This window comes from Cannabis sativa, chromosome 5, assembly GCF_029168945.1.
Source record: "Cannabis sativa cultivar Pink pepper isolate KNU-18-1 chromosome 5, ASM2916894v1, whole genome shotgun sequence".
NCBI lineage: Eukaryota > Viridiplantae > Streptophyta > Magnoliopsida > Rosales > Cannabaceae > Cannabis > Cannabis sativa.
Window position 1 is genome coordinate 19,271,862 of NC_083605.1, and position 20,385 is coordinate 19,292,246.

At 30.4% G+C, this 20,385-nt stretch overlaps 1 protein-coding gene across 1 annotated transcript; it reads left to right on the plus strand.

The window, feature by feature from the left end:
- Positions 1–3,158: 3,158 nt before the first annotated feature.
- Positions 3,159–4,052, plus strand: LOC133038555 (uncharacterized). Its single transcript, XM_061116716.1, has 2 exons — positions 3,159–3,502; positions 3,603–4,052. Exons 1-2 carry the CDS (start codon positions 3,184–3,186, stop codon positions 3,614–3,616), a joined length of 333 nt encoding a protein of 110 aa, XP_060972699.1. The 5' UTR covers positions 3,159–3,183; the 3' UTR covers positions 3,617–4,052.
- Positions 4,053–20,385: the final 16,333 nt, after the last annotated feature.

Consider the following 20,385-nt stretch of genomic DNA (forward strand, 5'->3'; position numbering starts at 1 on the left):
CCGAAATTAAAATATTTTTTTTATTTTATTTTTCAAAAATTAAATTTTTTTAATTATTTATTTTTTCGAAATTATTTATTTAAAATTAAATAAATCCTACTTCCAACTATCCAGCTAACCTTGTTGCAGGAGTATGTGTTTTTAGCTTATGTGTAAGTTTTAAAAACCTATTATTACTTGATTGCAAATAGCCATGGTTACTTTTTGCCAGATCTAATGATCTGATGGCTCCCTTGGTCAAGTTAATAATTTGTAACAGGTAAATTTTACAATCTTCTTTCATCTGTGTATGACCTAGCAACATGATAGGATCCATCCAAAGTGTGCCTGTGTGAGCCTATATGTTTATTTTGTTTTAATATAGATGCATATAAGTTGTTGCTAAATAAAATGTCACACCATGATAGATTTTATTTAGGTCCATTTAGTTATTGGACCTATTCAATTAATAACAGTTATTCATTTTAAGGTTAAATTCCTCTCTTTTGGGCCTTGTGTGAGAGTTGGGTGTCATAGAAGTGGGTACGACATACTGAACCCAGCACCCCCTCACATGAACTACCCCAATTGTGAAGGCCCATTTGCCTGATTTGAAAAAACTGTACTAGGTTAATTTTATTAGTTTGACCTAATAAAATTGAATTAGCAACATAATTAACTTTTAAAATATATGAAAACTTATTTTCATTTTAATATTTTAAAGTTAATTTTAAGAAAAACACTTTTAGTTTAGATATTATTTCTAGATAAACTATTTGTATTTTTCTTGTATTTAATTAAATATAGAATCTTAACTAACGAAGATTCTTTCTGGAGCTTATTTAATTAAATATTCCTATTTAAGTTATAAATTAGTTGTATCAACTGATTTTTCTTATCTAACTTAAATTTGAATATTTGATTTAAATTTTAAATAAAGTCGAGGAATCTTAGGCATTAGTTATTAAAGATTCTTGAGATATTTTTTAAGTTAATATCTTTTCAAATATTAACTTGAAATGGAATATCTTAGATATTTTTTGGTTAATATCCTTTCAAATATTAACTTTAAAAGATATCTTCAAATTAAGTGGTTACAACTTAATTTGTGATATTTAATTAAATCTAGATTTGAAATTATTTAAGTTTTAGATTTTTTCTATATAACTTAAATTAGATATTTTTCAAATTTTGAAAAGATACTTAGTCAAATAAGATATTTTCTAGATAATAATTTCTAGACTACTTATTATTTCTAATATTTAAATAGGAAAATATTATACTTTTGTGAAATTAATTATTTAAATAATTAATTTTGGTACAATTTTATTAAGTATATTTTTCCTAGTATTAAATAGAAATTAATAATTAAGCCTTCTCTATACTTAATTATTTATTTCTTGAATTTAATACATTTAATTAACTTGAAAAATCTAAATATCTAAGTTGATTTTCATCATGATACTTAAATATTTATTGATTTTTCATGACACTTAATTAAATAGAAAATTATTTTTAGGTTGAAATTTAATTTTTCAACTTAAATTTAAATAATTTTCAAAATATATATTTTTCTTTATTTTATTAATCAATTTCGAAAATTGCATTTTATTTATGCAATATTTTCGATTTTTTTTTTTTTTTTGAAAAATAGTTGAGTTGTAAATTAATTATTTATTTTAATTAATTCTTGGACCAACTACAATCAATGATTTTTTCATTTAATTGATTAATTTAAATAAATGAATTTAAAATATATATTATTAGAAATTGAATTAACTAGTCAAAAGAATATCTAGATAGGTGATATTTTTGCTTGAAGTATTTCTTTTCTATTTTTATTATTTTTTCGAAAATTGTACATTTTTATATACTTTAAATTTTCGAACCCAATAAATATATTCTCAAAGGAAATTTTTAAGTTGCTAATTATTTATTTAATTCAACTTAAATTAATTTCCTTAATATTTATATTTAAGATTATTACTAAGATGGAAATAATTAATTTTATTTCAATCACCATCTAAGTATAATTTTATAAATATTATATTAAATTCTTATTTTTGAATTTTCATTCTTAATTTAGAATTTAATGAGATTTATTTATTAGAATAATAAAGAAAATACATTTTAAATAATGAGCTTTATTATTATTAAGATATTCGATCTCCATTGTGGGTTTTACACCGCGTTTGTTTTAGTGAGTAATCCTCCCTAATGGAGGAACGTTCATTAGCAATTTCGCACCGTTTAATCTCGCATGATAAGTGGTTTGTAAGTGTTTTATATGGTATAGATCACCCTAATGGTGGCGACCATATTTGACTTGCAAATTGCGAAACAATGGTAGAAGCTCATGAGATAGAATAGCCTTGACTCTCGCCTAAACGGGACAACGCTGGATTCTGATCTTGATCGAATAAAAGGTTGCTAGAATGTTTAATATTTTTAATGAGCTGACAACTCTATTCAATGGATGGTAGCTTTGACTCTCGCCTAAACGGGACACTGATATCAGTTTGTTGAAAACCTTGGAAATTATTTAGGATTGAATTTTTAAGTATTTTCTCACATCATTCCTACTTGCTATATGCTTATAATTTCTGAATTGATTTTGTGTGTTAAACCATTATTTAATTTCTATTTGTTGATTTCTATTATTTTGTAGTATCCTGTTTTGTCAAAATGAATCCCATGTTATCACTGTTGACTGAAAATAAGCTGAATGGATCTAACTTTAATAAATGGAATGAGAACATTAATATTGCTCTCATAGGAGAAAGTGCCTTGTTTGTTTTAACTGAGCCGTCACCTGAAGTGCCTGGGGATAATGCATCCAAAGCTGTGAAAGAAAACTATGAGCGTTGGCAGAAGGCAAATGACAAAGCTCTATACTTTATGCTTTCTAGCATGGTTGACACCCTCAAAACTCGGTTTTCTAAAACTGAGAAGGCTGCTGAAGTTATGACGAAGTTAAATGAGCTATTCGGTAAGGCATCACTTCAGTCACGCTTTGACGCGACTAAGAAGTACATTAACGCACGGATGGAACCTCATCAAAACGTGCGTGATCATGTTCTCCTCATGTCCAGTTATTTCCAAGAAGCCCAGGATCATGGTGCTGAAATGGACAGTGCTACTCAAGTAAGTCTTATCTTGAACAGCTTGACTCCAGCATTTCTACCATACACATCAAATTATGTCATGAATAAGAAGGAAATTGACTTTCATGAATTAGTCAATGACCTTCAAACTTATGAAAATTTGATTGGAGGACCCAAGAAGAGAGGGAGTAAACCTCACAATCCTGGTAATGGTAATGGGACGATGAAACCTGAAGCAAATGTTGCCTCTGCTTCAAAGCCCAAATCGAAGAAGAAGTGGAAGAACACCAAGAAGCGAACAAAAGTCATGAAAAAGGCTGCTCCTTCTGGTGATGCTACACTTAAAGGAAAGTGTTTCCACTGCAATGAAAAAGGTCATTGGAAACCCCAGTGTCCTAAACTTCTTGCAAAGAAACAAGGTATTTCCTTTTATAAACTTTAAGAGTTTTAGTGAATTATTATCCAATCGGATTTATGATTCTGGACTAACTTTGTTTATTTGTTTTCTTCTTCTTATAGGCCAAGCTACTTGAACTCAATTGAGTTGGATCAGCAAGCTGGACCAAGGGTGAAATCGTCCAGATGAAGATGAAGCTCTTCAATTTATTTTTGAATTAATTGTTTTAGTTTAAAGACAATTTGGATTTCAAATTTTAGTTAGGGATATTTATCCCCGTTTCTCTCATATTGTTGCAATATTTTTTTAATATTAATAAAGTTTTATTTTCGAAATTCCCTATTGCAATTTATGAGATTGAGCTTCATTTAATTTATCTTCATCAATTATTACCACATTATATTTGTATGTTTGTATGTGTAAGTGATTTTATTATTGATGCAAATTCTATAATATTTACAACTCTTCATAGAGTTATATTATATAAACATTAGAAATTATTTCTATGTTTATCAATAATTGTTAATTCTCATACAATTATTAAGAATTTGTTTGATAAAAGGATCTTATGATCTGATAGGGGTGGAGAAAAGTTAAGAAAACTATGCAGTTCAACGATCTTTTATATCTAATGAACTCTGGATAGTATTCAACTCCACATAAACTCTGGATAGAAAAGTTAAGAGAATCATGATCTATACAACCTTTAGGGGTGGATCATAATCTCTATAAACTTAGGGGTTGAGGTTATCCATAGTACCATATATGTATATTCTTAGGGGTGGAGTCCATTCCACAATTCCTTATGAAACACATATCTTGTTTAAACATAGAAGTAATATAATGAGTTAGCTATTGTCAATATAAATTCTTGATCTTGATTGTATGTTCCATTTCGATTTTACTGTAATAAGTAAAAGTTTGATACCTTTGAAAGTTCTTTGTTAAAGTTTCACACTACCTTAATTGAGTGGGAGAATTATAAAGTTCTATACCCATCTTCATTAGGTTGATAATTGTGATAGGTACTTAAGAACACTACTGAAAAGCAAATCTAACCATTCACATGGATAGGTATAGCTTATCAGAATTATGAGAATAAGATAAAGAACTCTAGTTCAGTCCATTCGAATGACTTGAACCAAGAATTCTTAATCCTCATAAAATTTTATGGTATCTTAATTTTGATTACTTTATCTCTGGCATGTATTTTTCACTTCAAATACTAGTCTGCTAACTTGATGACTTAGTCTTAACTTAAAGTTTTAAGACTAATACAAAAGTCACAACTAGGTAACTCTCTAAACAATCAGAGGTTAAAAGTATTATTTAACCAGACATCTGCTATTGAGTGGGAGCTATCTGAGATGTAATCAAATAGGGAACATTAGAAGATATTCAAGAAGGATTTATGAAAGTGATCTATATGTAAGATATTAAGGAACTGTGTATCAGTTGTCCTTGTATCTCACCATCTAATTTCGATTTATATGAGATGGTGCTTACTTTGGGGGTGGAGGAATTATTGTATATTAATTCAAGCTCTACCAGAGAAGAATTGTAACTTGGTCTATTCGAAAATACCAGAAAGTTATATCACTGAAGAAAAGTCTACACTGTATTATCTCAATTACATACTTTAAAATATGAGAGATATGTCTTCTGTTAATTCAGATGTACTTTTAAAACTGTAAAGATTTCAGTATCCCTTGATAAGTAAAGCATATAGTAAAGGATGTTTCATAAGTGTATTTATGAACTAGTTTCCAGAAGTTTGGGTGGATTCAAATATACTACACTTGATCTGAAGATCAAGACATCAGATTGACCTATTTGCGCAGTTTGTTTTATATTAGTGCAAGTGGGAGTTTGTTAGGTTTTATGCCCTAAATAAAACTCTTTACAATCTGATTAGTTATCAATAAAAGAAATTAGAAGTGATTGATGTTTGCATGAATTTTACATGCTAATGGTTTAATATGTTTAATATGTTTATGACATTCATACACACAAAATCAGTTAAATCCAGATCATATGTTTATTCACAATTACAGTATCGTCAACACAGTGGAATGTGATTGTGATCATATGAATCAAAAGTTTTGGTCCCTGTTTCATCAGTGTTATTGGATTTACACTAATGTGATAATCAGCGATGATGTGTACTTACACTTGGAGTAAGTGTTATGTTCTTTCCAGGACATTAGTAAAGTATACTAGTTTCGAATGTATGGAGTATACATTGGACTGGACCGATATTGCAACTAAGTTAAGATATTACAAACTTACCGTTATACATATCTTTCCAAGTCAATATCAGTAGTTGATCTTAAGATTAAAAAGAATCTAAATCCTGATATGCTTGGGCTCAACTCAGGAGTGCTATTCATGTTCTTTGATTTATTAGTTAAGCCTACTTTTGGGTCAGGGTGATACGTATATTTTGGGAACATGATAGTATGATTGAGTGGGAGTGCTGAACATAAATATGGAATCTATAGCTTCTACTGGTGTATAGAAGTCAAGTGATGATTCCCTTCGAGCTTAGCAAATAGAAGTAAATGGATGAGCTCTTGTTTAACTGACTAATTATTAGATCACTAAACACCATTTACAGGTAGCTAAGTGTTTTAAGGGGCAAAATACATTGAGGGGTGAGAACGGTAAAGAAATCCCATCTCGATGTAAATAATCTATATAGAGGATCTTTAAATCACAATAAGATTATAACAATGGTTAAATGAGATAGTATATTGGTATCGTGAAACATACAATATGCTCTATATAAGTCTGAGAGTGCAATTCTAAGTTCTAAGAGTAGATTCAACGAAGAATTAATAAGTAGGAATTTACTTGGTAAATTTGGTTCACTTATTGGAAGCTCAGCATATAGATCCATGGTCCCCATTCTAGTTGAGAACATTCTGCTTGTAAGACTCATTAATTGATTCGTGATTGATCAATTATAATTCTAAAGTTAGACTATGTCTGATTTTATGAATTTTCACTAAGCAGGGGTGAAATTGTAAGGAAAAGAGTTTTCTAGGTTTATTTATTTATTAATAGACTTTATATGTCTAATTAATAATTAAATTAAATGACAATATTATTTAATAATGTATTTTAGTTATTAAATAATTAGTTTTGGCATTTAAAAGGTTAGAATTGGAAAATTGGCATTTTTGAGAAAATAGAGATAAAATTTGATAAAATTGCAAAATTAAGTGAGGCCCATTACAACACCTAGGCCGGCCACTTAATATGTTTTTTCAAATTATTATTTTCATTATTTTAATGCCAAATAATTCTAAACCTAGACCTAGTAGTTGCCTATAAATAGAAAGTGATGGCTCAGTCAAATCACAAGTTTTCAGATCAACTTTCTGACAGAAATTTCTCTCTTCAGAAAACTGAGCCTTCCCTCACTCTCTACCTTGGCCGAAATACATCTCTCTCTTTTCCCTTCATCTTTTTCGTGACCCTAGTGAAAGAGTAAGTGCCCACACACAGCAAGCAGTAACTCAATCATAGATTGGAAGACTGTGAAGGATCAAAACTTGAAGAAGAAGGAGATTCGGGCTCAGATCTTGATTATACTCTGCTACAGAAAGGAATCAAGGGTTAGAGATCTGAGTGGAAGGATACATTTATTCCGCTGCATCAATGTAAGTTTTTCTTAACTTTGCATGTGTTTATTTTATCGTTTTAGAAAGTTCATATTTAGGATGTTAATAAACATACTTGTGAGTAGATCTAAGATCCTGGTAAAATAATTCCCAACACATACTCCATGCATCCAACCTGAGCTTTACTTTAATCAATGCTCTGGAAAGAACATAGCATTTCTCCATATGCAAGTAAACTCTTGTTGTAGATTATCATATCAGTAAAACCCTGTGTCTGATAAATCTAGGAAACTTTATTCACATAGTCATGTTTACTTTCCAATGTGTTGACAGCACAATAAAAAGGATCAGGTATGTGAAAAGGGTTTCAGATGAATTTATACATTATGTACATAATCATGAAATAAATCATGTGAACCATACAACATTAAATGTTATTTCTGATCTATATTAATAAGTAAATCTGATTATATTGAAATGAGTTTTATTTAGGGCATAAAACCCAACAAACTCCCACTTGCACTAATATAAAACAAAATGTGCATTTCAAATAATCTCAACACCTTGATATACAAATCAAGTGTAGTAGTATTATACTCCTCGTAATAGGATCAGAAAGGTTGAATTAAACACAACCTTTTCTCCACCATTACTCTTCCTCAATCACAAAATCATTAATAATGTGAAATTCCTCTCTATATGTCTACTCTTTTTGGGATACTGGATTCTATACCTTTTGGCAACTACTTTTGGTTAATCAGGAAATTAACACTAGTAGTTAAGGTAATTTGGAATGGTGCCAAAAATGTATAGAACTTTCCTTAGACTAAATAAGTACCTTTCCTGAAACTTTAACATTCAGTCCCTTTCTGGTAGACCTAGAGACTTCAGATAGGTTTTTACACTTCTCCAAAATCACTATTCCACCCCTAGAGTAATCACCATCTTATGAGAAAGATTTTCTAGCACAAAGGCAAATTTCGAAATCTGATGTGGTGTAGTCTAAGAGTTTTAAACACACCCTTATAGACTAACATATAGTTCCTCTTCTTAATCTTAAGATTTACTTGATTGTCTTCCAATGTTCTTCTCCTGGATTAATCTGATACCTACTCATTACTCCCACTCAACAGCAGGTGTCTGGTCTAAGGCATACAAAAGCATATCTAAGACCTCTCACTGTTGATTTAAGAAATTCTTTCATGGCTTTATATTTTCTGGAATAGTTGAGACTTTTCCTTAGATAAATAAAATCTATGCCTAGAAGTCGAAAAGCTTCTCTAGATTGCCATTAGAAAGAAAATGCTTCAGCATCTTACTAAAGTAAGTTGCTTGCATTAGAGTAAGTAATTACCAGGTATACCACAAGCCATAGGTTTAGATAAACTCAAACCTATAATACTAGGAACAGGAAGTTTTGTTAAGTTTATTGAATAGACTTATAAACGAAAATTTCCTTTTATTGTTGGAATTATTTTACCAGGATCTTAGATCTACTCACAAGTATGTTTATTAACACCCTAAATATGAACTTTCTAAAACGATAAATTAAACACATATAAAGTTTAAGAAACCTTACATTGGGTGCAGCGGAATATAATGACTCCTTCCGTTCAGATATCTAGCCCTTGATTCCTTTCTCTAGCAGAGCATTATCAATGTCTGAACGTGGATCTCTTTCTCTGAATCTTTGATGCTGAAACTCCTTTTGCTGAATGTCTTTCTTCACGATCTTCCTCACTATGATTGAGGTATCACTTGCTGTGTGTGGGCACTACTCATACACTAAGGATTTCGAAATTCAAGAGGGAAGAGAAAGAAGAAGTGGCAGCTAAAGATAGGGAGAGAGAAAGGCTCAGGTTTTTCTCTGAATCAGAAGTGTCAGAAGAAAAGTGTAGAAATTTTAGTGTAATTTTCCCGAAGCCTTCACTATCTATTTATAGCATTCCACTATGGTTAGGTTTGAATTATTTGGCATTAAAATAATGAAAATATCAGAGGGAAAACCCTATAAAAGTGGCCGGCCCTATACTAGTGGATTTGGGCCTCACTTTTTGCAATTTTGCAGTTATATCTTTTCTGCATCTGATTTTCTCAAAAACGCCAATTTTCTAATTCAACCATTTAAATGCCAATTCTAACTATTTAATAACTATAAATAATTAATAAATAATATTGTCATTTATCATATTTATTAATTGAACCATACAAAGTATCATAATTAACAAATATGCCCCTAAAACTCTTTCTTTACAATTTCGCCCTTACTTAGTGAAAAATTCACAAATAGACATAGTCTAATTTGAGAATTATAATTGATTAATCAAAACCAATTACATGAGTCTTACAAGCAATATTATCTCAACTAGTGGGGGGACCATGGGTCTATATAACCGAGCTTCCAATAAGTAGATCAAGAATTTATTACTAAAATTCACTAACTTATTAATTCTTCGTTAAATCCACGCATAGAACTTAGAATTGCACTCTCAGTATATAGAATGCTCTATATGTTCCACCATATAGACACATCATTAGTTATCCATTGTTATAATCCTAATGTGATCACTGATCCTCTATATGAATGATCTACACTGTAAAGGGATTAAATTACCATTACACCCTACAATGTATTTATTCCTTAAAACACTTGACCCCGTATAAATGATATTTCAGCTTATGTGAAATGAGTACTCCACCATTTATGTTCGTTTGGTCAAGCTCGAAGGAGATCATCCTTTGCTTACTATTCGCCAGATAGAAGCTATAGATTCCATGTTTATGCTAGCGCTCCCACTCAATTGCACTACCGTGTTCCCAAAATGTACGTATCACCCTGACCTAAAAGTAGGCTTAACTAACAAATCAAAGAACACGAATAGCCTTTCAAGATTGAGCCTAATCATAACAGGATTAAGAACATTTGATCTAGGATCAACTTGGCGATATTGACTTGAATAGATTTTATGGTAAGTTTGATTAAATCTAAGTCAAAGTTCAATATCGGTCCCTTCCGATGCATACTCCATGCATCCAACCTGAGCTTTACTTTAACCAATGCTCTGGAAAGAACATAGCACTTCTCCAAATGCAAGTAAACTCTGTTGTAGATTATCATATCAGTAAAACCCTATGTCTGATAAATCTAGGAAAACTTTATTCACATAGTCATGTTTACTTTCCAATATGTTGACGGCACAATAAACAGGATCAAGTATGTGAAAATGGTTTCAGATGAATTCATACATTATGTACGAATTTCTGGGGAGGTAAGTTTGGATATAATTCAAAAATCAATTTAATGATCTTTGAACTGCATATCTACTAAATATTTCTCCACCCCTATCAGTTCGCAAGATCTTTAACCACTTACCTTAATGGTTTTAACCATTCCTAGAAATTAATGAAATTTGTAAACATTTCAAATTTCTTTGCATAAGGTATAATCTAGAGTTATCGTTTTAAGAATACAACAAAAAACTCATATCCACCCCTGAATGTACATCCATCTGCGAATGAGATGAACTTACTTTCAGTGGATATAGGCATATTAACTCTTTGCAGAGATTGATCTTGTCAAAACTATTATGAACAAGATACAAATGCCATAGATTAATAAAAATGTGGTTGTGTCTTTTTGATGACTTAGATATAGTTACATCAAAGAGTTCATAGAATAGTGCAAGTGGATCCTGGTCACAGAATACCCAACTCATATTCCATACAGTTTGAATCGATTAATAGTAGATGGATATTAAACACTTGAGAAAGTGTAACTGTATTGTATTTATGAATTAGAAATATAAGAAAATTTTTGTTTGGATTTAAAGTCAAAGACTTAAATTTATACCAAATATAATGAGTAATTCTATCTTGGACCACCACTACTAATTTAAACTCTAAGTCAGATTTGCCCATACAAGTAGGAGATTTCTAAGATTGAGGATTTATATCAATTGGGAATAGAATTTTGGGATTATAATCATATGCGTCATTTAATTTCTTAAGAGAAAATATAATGACATGAAATGATTTATAGACCATTCATCCAATGATATGTTCTTGAGCTAATTCGAAATGAATAAGCTAAGAGGAATTAGGATAATTTCGTTGTTTAAATAAGAATCCAACGATGCTTCGATTAGCGAAAGACAAAGTAATCTTATTTATATAATCTTCTTGTTTCATATTGTAAAAATACTAATCTAAGGTGTCATCAATTGATGAACAGCTAGATGTTGCATATACAATATTTATCTTTCGAGATCTAACACTATTATGTATGTCTAATGGTGAAAATCCATTAGGGATTTATCTCATTAGATAAACAAACCAAGTTAGACCAACAATGAAGATTCGAAATTAAACTACAACTTAATAACAGAAAATAACATGGTTCAATATAAATTCATACACAATTCAGAAATTATTAAACATATAGCAAGTAGGAATGACAAGTGAAAATACTAAAACATACAATCCTAAATAATTTCCAAGGTTTTCAACAAACTGATATCTGTGTCCCGTTTAGGCGAGAGTCAAAGCTACCATCCATTGAATAGAGTTGTCAGCTCATCTAAAATGTTAAACATTCTAGCAACCTTTTATTCGATCAAGATTGGAATTCAGCGTTGTCCCGTTTAGGCGAGAGTCAAGGCAATTCTATCTTATGAGCTTCCACCATTGTTTCATAATTTGCAAGTCAAATATGGTCGCCACCATTAGGGTGATCCATACCATATAAAACACTTACAAACTACTTATCTTTCGAGATTAAACGGTGCGAAATTGATAATGAACGTTCCTCCATTAGGGAGGATTACTCACTAAAACAAACGCGATGTAAAACCAACAATGGAGATCGAATATCTTAATAATAAAGCTCATTATTTAAAGAGAGTTGTATTTTCTTTGATTCTATTTATTTTAAATATATATTTATTAATTAAAATTTCCAATTTAGAATGAAAAATTCTAAATATAAATTTTAATTTAATATTTATAAATTTTACTTAGATGGATATGAAAATAACATGAATCTCTTCCATCTTAGTAATAATTTCCAATAAATATTTAGAAAAATATTCAATTTAAGTTGTTACAAAATTAATTTAAATTAATTTACAACTCAAATTTAATTTTCTAAAAATAGATATTGTATTTCGAAAAATTAAAGTATTTAAGAATACAATTTTCGAAAATGCATTTTAAAAATAAAAAATAAATCCTGGAAAAATTATTCTAATTTAACGTTGGCCCAAAATTAATTTACAACAAAAAATATAATTTTCCTATTTAATTAAATATATAAGAAAAAATTCAAATATTTAAGTATAATAATGAAAATCAACTTAAATATTAATTTTTTATTTAATTAAATACACTAGAAAAATACTTCAAGCAAAAAAAAATAATATCTATCTAGATTTTCATGGACTAATTAATTCATTTTCTAATTAAATATATTTTACTTCATTTATTTTAATTAATCATTAAATGAAAAAAATAATTGATTTAAGTTGGTCCAAAATTAAAATAAATAATTTACAACTTTAATCTATTTTCCAAATAAAATTCGAAATTCCAACATTTAAGAAATGCAATTTCGAAATTTGATTAATAAAATAAAGAAAAAATATATTTTGAAAATTATTTAAATTTAGTTGAAAAAATAAATTTCAACTAAAAATAATTTTCTATTTAATTAAGTGTCATGAAAAAGAAATATTTAAGTATCATGATGAAAATTAACTTAGATATTTAATTTTCAAATTAATTAAATGTATTAAATTCAAGAAATAAATAATTAAGTGTAGAGAAGGCTTAATTATTAATCTCTAGTTTAATACTAGGAAAAATATACTTAAAATAAATTGTACCAAAATTAATTATTTAAATAATTAATTTCACAATTTATAATATTTTCCTATTTAATATTAGAAATAATAAGTAGTCTAGAAATAACTATCTAGAAAATATCTTATTTGACTAAGTATCTTTTCCACAAAATTTGAAAAATATCTAATTTAAGTTGTATTAGAAAAAAAATCTAGAACTTAAAGACTTTCAAATTTAAATTTAATTAAATATCAAAAATTAAGTTGTAACCACTTAATTTGAAAATATTCCATTTTAAGTTAATATTCGAAAAGATATCAACTTAAAAAAATATCTAAAGAATCTTAATAACCAATTCCTAAAATTCCTCAACTTAATTTTGAAATTTTAAATCCAAAAGATATTCAGATTTAACTTGATTAGTTATAGATAAACTAAATATCAACTTAAATAGGAATATTTAATGAAAAATTTAAACTAAGCTTCAGAAAGAATCTAGATGGTTATAATTCTATATATAATTAAATACAAGAAAATACATATAGTTTAGCTTAGAATAAAATTCTTTAAACTATGATTTTCTTAAATTAATTTCAAAATAAATGAAATTAATTATGTTGCTAATCAATTTTATTAGGTTAAACTAGTTTAATTAACCTAGTACAGTTATTCAAATCAGGCAAATGAGCCTTCACAATTGGGGTGGTTCATGTGAGGGGGTGTTGGGTTCAGTATGTCGTACCCACTACTATTGGCCCCCTAACTCTCACACAAGGCCCAAAAGAGAGGAATCTAACCTTAAAATGAACAACTGTTATTAATTGAATAGGCCCAAAACTAAATGGCCCTAAATAAAATCTATCAAAAACTATGATATTTTATTTAGTAACAACAACCTATATGCATCTATAATAAAATTAAACACATAGGCTCACACAGGCACACAATTTGGATGGATCCTATCATGTTGCTAGGTCATACAGAGATGAAAGAAGATTGTGAAAATATACCTGTTACACATTATTTACTTGACCAAGGGAGCCATGAGTTAAAATCAGATCATTGGATCTGTCAACAAGTTAACCATGGCTATTTGCAATCAAGCAATAATAGGTTTTAAAAACTTACAAACAAGCTAAAAACACAAACTCGTGCAACAAGGTTAGCTGGATAGTTGGAAGTAGGATTTATTTAATTTTAAATAATTAAATTTTAAAAAAAAAATAATTAAATAAAAAAAATATATTTAATTTTTTGAAAATATTTAAAAATATATATATTTCGAAACTAATTAAAAAATAATATTTAAAATTAAACCTACAATTTTGAAAAATTAGGTTTCAACCAATCTAAATATCATTTCAAAATTTGCTAACTACTTTTAAAAATTTAATGTTATTTTATAAATAAAAATTAAAAAAGATAAATAAATATCTTTTTCAAATTTTATGATTTAATTTAAATAAATAAAATAACAAAAATTTAAAAGTTAGCAAAATATCTTACATCTATTTAAAATTACATGATTATAGTTATCTTATTTTAAATTTAAATAAGGTCAAATTATTTAAAAAAAAAAAATTAATTTAAAAATTTAATATCTGACCTTAAATTTAAAAATAAGATAAGATATAATCAAATTTAAAAAATAAGATAGATAATTAAGCAAAAACATATATATTTACTATTTTTCAAATTCAAATTACACTAATATTATGAATTAAATTTAAAAAATACTAATTAAGTTAATTATGATAATTAGAATTGAATTAGGAATAGTAAATGTATAAATACAGAACTACACAAAAAAAAACGGAAGTTAAATCCATGAAAAAGCATGAAAAATTGAAGAAAAACGAAAAAAAATGCGAGCTGTACGGACAGTATGCATTGCGCGCAACAGGGTGCTTGGGCGTTTAACCATGATGCTCGATCCCGATATTTTTCGATCACGTCCCTGATGCTCGATCCCGATATTTTTTGAAACTTCAAAAAATCATAACTAATTCAAATTAAATCGAAATTGAGTTCTGTAAAAAAGTAACTTGCTTAATTTTTTCCATACCATCCAATAAAAATAATTCCAGAAATAGATACTCAATTATTTTTCACGTAAAATTCACAAACATCAATCAATCATCAAATAACACTCAATACAACATGATACCATCCAAAACATCAAACAATCATTTTAAAGTCAAAATTTCTTGCAAGAAAATCAATTACCATGGCTCTGAGGCAGTTGTTGGAAATTATTTTACCAGGATCTTAGATCTACTCACAAGTATGTTGATTAACACCCTAAATATGAACTTTCTAAAACGATGAAATAAACACATATAAAGTTTAGTAAACCTTACATTGGGTGCAGCGGAATATAATGACTTCTTCCGTTCAGATATTTAGCCCTTGATTCCTTTCTGTAGTAGAGCATTATCAATATATGAACTTGGATCTCTTTCTCTGATTCTTTAGTGCTGAAACTCCTTCTTGCTGAAAGTCTTTCTTCACGATCTTCCTCACTATGATTGAGGTATCACTTGCTGTGTGTGGGCACTACTCTAACACTAAGACTTTCGAAATTTCAAGGAAGAAGAGAGAGAGGGAGTGGTCGGCCAAAGATAAGGAGAGAGAGAGAGGCTCAATTTTTCCTGAATGAAAAGTGTGAAATTTAAGTGTAAATTTCCTGAAGCCTTCACTATCTATTTAGAGCATTTCACTAGGGTTAGGTTTGAATTATTTGGCATTAAAATAATGAAAATATCAGTTTGAAAAACCATCCTAAGTGGCCGGCCATACAATGTGGATTTGGGCCTCACTTTTTGTAATTTTGCAGTTTTATCTTTTCTGCATCTGATTTTCTCAAAAATGCCAATTTTCTAATTCAACCATTTAAATGCCAATTCTAACTATTTAATAACTATAAATAATTATTAAATAATATTGTCATTTATAATATTTATTAATTGAACCATACAAAGTATCATAATTAACAAATATGCCCCTAAAACTCTTTCTTTACAATTTCGCCCTTACTTAGTGAAAAATTCACAAATAGACATAGTCTAATTTGAGAATTATAATTGATTAATCAAAACCAATTACATGAGTCTTACAAGCAATATTATCTCAACTAGTGGGGGGACCATGGGTCTATATAACCGAGCTTTCAATAAGCAGATCAAGAACCTAAATTCACTGACTTATTAATTCTTCGTTAAATCCACGCATAGAACTTAGAATTGCACTCTCAGTATATAGAATGCTCTATATGTTCCACCATATAGACACATCATTAGTTATCCATTATTATAATCCTAATTTGATCAATGATCCTCTATATGAATGATCTACACTGTAAAGGGATTAGATTACTGTTACACCCTACAATGTATTTTATCCTTAAAACACTTAACCCCGTATAAATGATATTTCAGCTTATGTGAAATGAGTACTCCACCATTTATTTTCATTTGGTCAAGCTTGAAGGAGATCATCCTTTACTTACTATTCGCCAGATAGAAGTTATAGATTCCATGTTTATGTTAGCGCTCCCACTCAATTGCACTACCGTGTTCCCAAATTGTACGTATCACCCTGACCCAAAAGTAGGCATAACTAACAAATCAAAGAACACGAATAACCTCTTGAGATTGAGCCTAATCATAACAGGATTAAGATCATTTGATCTAGGATCAACTAGGCGATATTGACTTGAATAGATATTACAATAAGTTTAATAAATCTAAGTCAAAGTTCAATATCGGTCCCTTTCGATGCATACCCCATGCACCCAATCAGAACTTTACTTTAACCAATGCTTTGGAAAGAACATAGCATTTCTCCAAATGCAAGTAAACTCTGTTGTAGATTATCATATCAGTAAAACCCTGTGTCTGATAAATCTAGGAAACTTTATTCACATAGTCATGTTTACTTTCCAATGTGTTGACAACACAATAAACAGGATCAAGTATGTGAAAAGGGTTTCAGATTAATTTATAAATCAAATAGATAAGCAATTGATAACATGAACCAAAACATACACAAATGAATGAAAAATACTTCTGTTTCTTTATTGATGTTGAATAAAATGGATTACATTGAAATGGAGTTTTATTTAGGGCATAAAACCCAACAAACTCCCACTTGCACTAATATAAAACTAATCAGTACATATCAATTAATCCTAAATTCTGACAGTGCTTTTCAAATGCAGTTTGTTTAGTACTTCTCCAAACCACTGCTCCACCCCCAAGAGTAAACACCATCCCAGATGTAGATTTCCTGTCTTCAAGACATGCCTGGAAATCTGAATCAGTATAGCCTATTGGATTTAAAGCACCACCCTTGTAGACTAACACAAGATTCCTTATACTCTTTAAGTATTTCAGAATATACTTAACTGCATTCCAATGTTCCTGTCCTGGATTAGACTAATACCTGCTCACGATTCCAACTGCATAGCAGATGTCAGGTCTAGTGCATAACATTGCATACATTAGACTTCCAACTACAGAAGCATAAGGAATTTTCGCCATGTCCTCTATCTCTTGAGGATCAGTAGGAGACTGTTCCTTAGATAGACGAATACCATATCTAGAAGGCATGTTTGCCTCATTGGTGTTGTTCATGGAGAATCTCTTTAAAACTTTGTCAATGTAGGTTGTTTGAGAGAGAGCAAGAGATCTGTTCTTCCAGTTTCTGATAATCTGAATACCAAAAACATAGGCTGCTTCACCCAAATCTTTCATATCAAATTGAGTGTTACGCCATTCCTTGATGTGAGTCATTTTCTTGATATTGTTTCCAATAATCAAAATGTCGTCAACATAAAGGACCAGGAATACTACTACTTGGTCTTCCTTGAGTTGGTAAACAAAAGGTTCATCTTCATTCTGAAGAAAGCCGTAGGTCTTGATGATTTCATCAAACCTTTTGTTCCATGAGCGAGAAGCTTGCTTAAGTCCATAGATAGACCTATTTAATTTGCAAACTTTCTTTTCCTGCCCTGGAAGAACATAGCCTTCTGGTTGCTCCATATAGATGGTTTCTTCAAGTACCCCATTAAGGAAGGCAGTCTTGACATCCATTTGCCAGATTTCATAATCGAAAGCAGCAGCTATGGAGAGAAGAATTCGGATGGATTTGAGCATGGCAATAGGACTAAAAGTTTCCTCATAGTCCACGCCTTCTCTTTGGGTATAACCCTTGGCTACAAGTCTAGCTTTAAAAGTTTCGACTTCGCCTCCAGCCTCTTTTCTTCTTGTAAACCCACTTGCATCCTATCGGATGATAGTCATTAGGTGCGTCTACATATTCCCAGACTTTGTTCTTTTTCATGGAATCCATTTCTAAATCCATGCCGGCTGACCATCGTTTCCGTTGCGGACTAGCCATTGCCTATTTATAGGTTAATGGGTTGTCTTCAATACCGTCACCAACGACCATATTGATTTCACCATCCAAGCCATAACGAGCTGGTTTTGTTGAAACCCTCCCACTACGACGAGGAGCTGTGATCTTCTGAACAGGAACTTTGGTAGTAGTTTTCTCAGTAGGTTCGACTGAGGGAGTGGGATTGTCCTCTTCTTGAGTGGAAGAGGACGGAACATTGGAAGGAGTTAAATCTGAAAGCATTTCCTCTAAAACAACTTTACTTTTCGGTTTGTTGTCTTTAATATAGTTCTCTTCAAGAAAAGTAGCATTTGTAGAAACAAACACTTTGTTATCCTTGTGACTATAAAATAGTCCACCCCTAGTCTCTTTAGAATTTCTGACAAACATGCACACTTCAGTTCGTGATTCAAGTTTGCCTTCTCTCTTTCTCAAGACATGAGCAGGGCACCCCCAAATTCTGTAGTGGCATAAACTAGGTGTATTTAAAATGTCATTAGCCATCTGTATAGCATATCCCCAGAAGGACGTAGACAGAGTTGAATAACTCAGCATAGACCTAACCATTTCCAAAAGAGTGCGATTTCTTCTTTCTGCAACTCCATTTTGTTGTGGAGTGCCTGGGGCAGTGTATTGGGATTCAATTCCAAGTTCAATTAAATGATCTTTGAACTGCATATCCATATATTCTCCACCCCTATCAGTTTGCAAGATCTTTAATGATTTACCTAATTGGTTTTGAGCCAAAGCATGAAACTCCTGAAACTTTTCAAACGTTACAGATTTCTTTTGCATTAGGTAAAGAAAACTATATCTAGAGAAATCGTCAATGAAAGTGACAAAATACTCATAACCACCTTGGGCTTTGACATTCAAGGGTCCGCAGACATCGGAATGCACTAACCCTAGAGGGATTTTGGCACGCTCTCCCTTTGCAGAGAAAGAACATTTAGTCATTTTTCCTTCTAGGCAGGACTCGCATACTGGCAGTTCACCTAAGACGACATTTTTCAATGGATCGCCTTTGGTTAGCCTATTGAGTCTATCAAAGCCTATATGACCTAAACGTAAATGCCATAGATAAGTTTGATCATCATTATTAATCTCTTTTCTTTCGAGGTTTCTAGGTTTAGCTACATTGAAAAGTTCACTGTTTAGTAAGATTTGTGTATTTGGTCTTAAAACATAAAGCCCTTGTTCCATGGAAGCAACACATATTTGAAATCCATTACGAGAAATTGAACAATAAGAACTCGAAAAATTCAATATATAAGATTGTGTTTGCAAACATGAGACACTAATCAAGTTTAAACTAAAGTTTTAAATAAATAAAATATTTTCTAAAATTAAAAATCTTTGTTGAAACTTGATGCGGGATTTTCCTCTAGCTTTGACCGACACTAACTCGCCATTACTAACTTTAAGCTTTAACTCTTCTGGAAGCAGATTTTCCCAAGTTTCAAGCAGCTGCAGTGAAGAACATACATGGTTAGTAGACCCAGAATCAACAATCAAAGCGGATCTGTCGTTCTCTAAAACACATGATTCAAAGACAAAAGCATTACCTTTGTTTGAATTGTTTAGAAGCCGGGGACATCGTTCTTCTTGATGTCCCTTTTCATTACAATTCGAACATAGAAGATTATGTCTGATAATTGTACTTGAAGAAGCAGCTTTGCTAGAGCCTTCATGCTTAATCATTTTCCTCTGATTAAGATTTGCAAACCCAAGAGGACCCATTAAAATCAGATTCTGTTCATGGGATCGTAATTCTGCTTCGAGCTTGTCCATGTCAGAGGAGTTGAAATTGTTGATCATGTAAGAAACAACAAATTCATTATACTCCGGAGGAAGACTATTAAGAATGAATTGGACCCATTGTTCTCTTGATAAATCAATTCCTAGTAGATTTGCCTTTTGGAACTTCAGATTTATCATCAACAGGTGCGAGTTTATGCAACTACTAGGATGCATTTTCACACTATAGAGTTCTTTTGCTAAGATATTAACTAGGAGAGGATCGGGGTGAGGGTTATTCATATTA

Coding starts and splice junctions, on each gene's coding strand:
- LOC133038555 (XM_061116716.1), top strand. CDS start 3,184: ATGAATAAGAAGGAAATTGACTTTCATGAATTAGTCAATGACCTTCAA.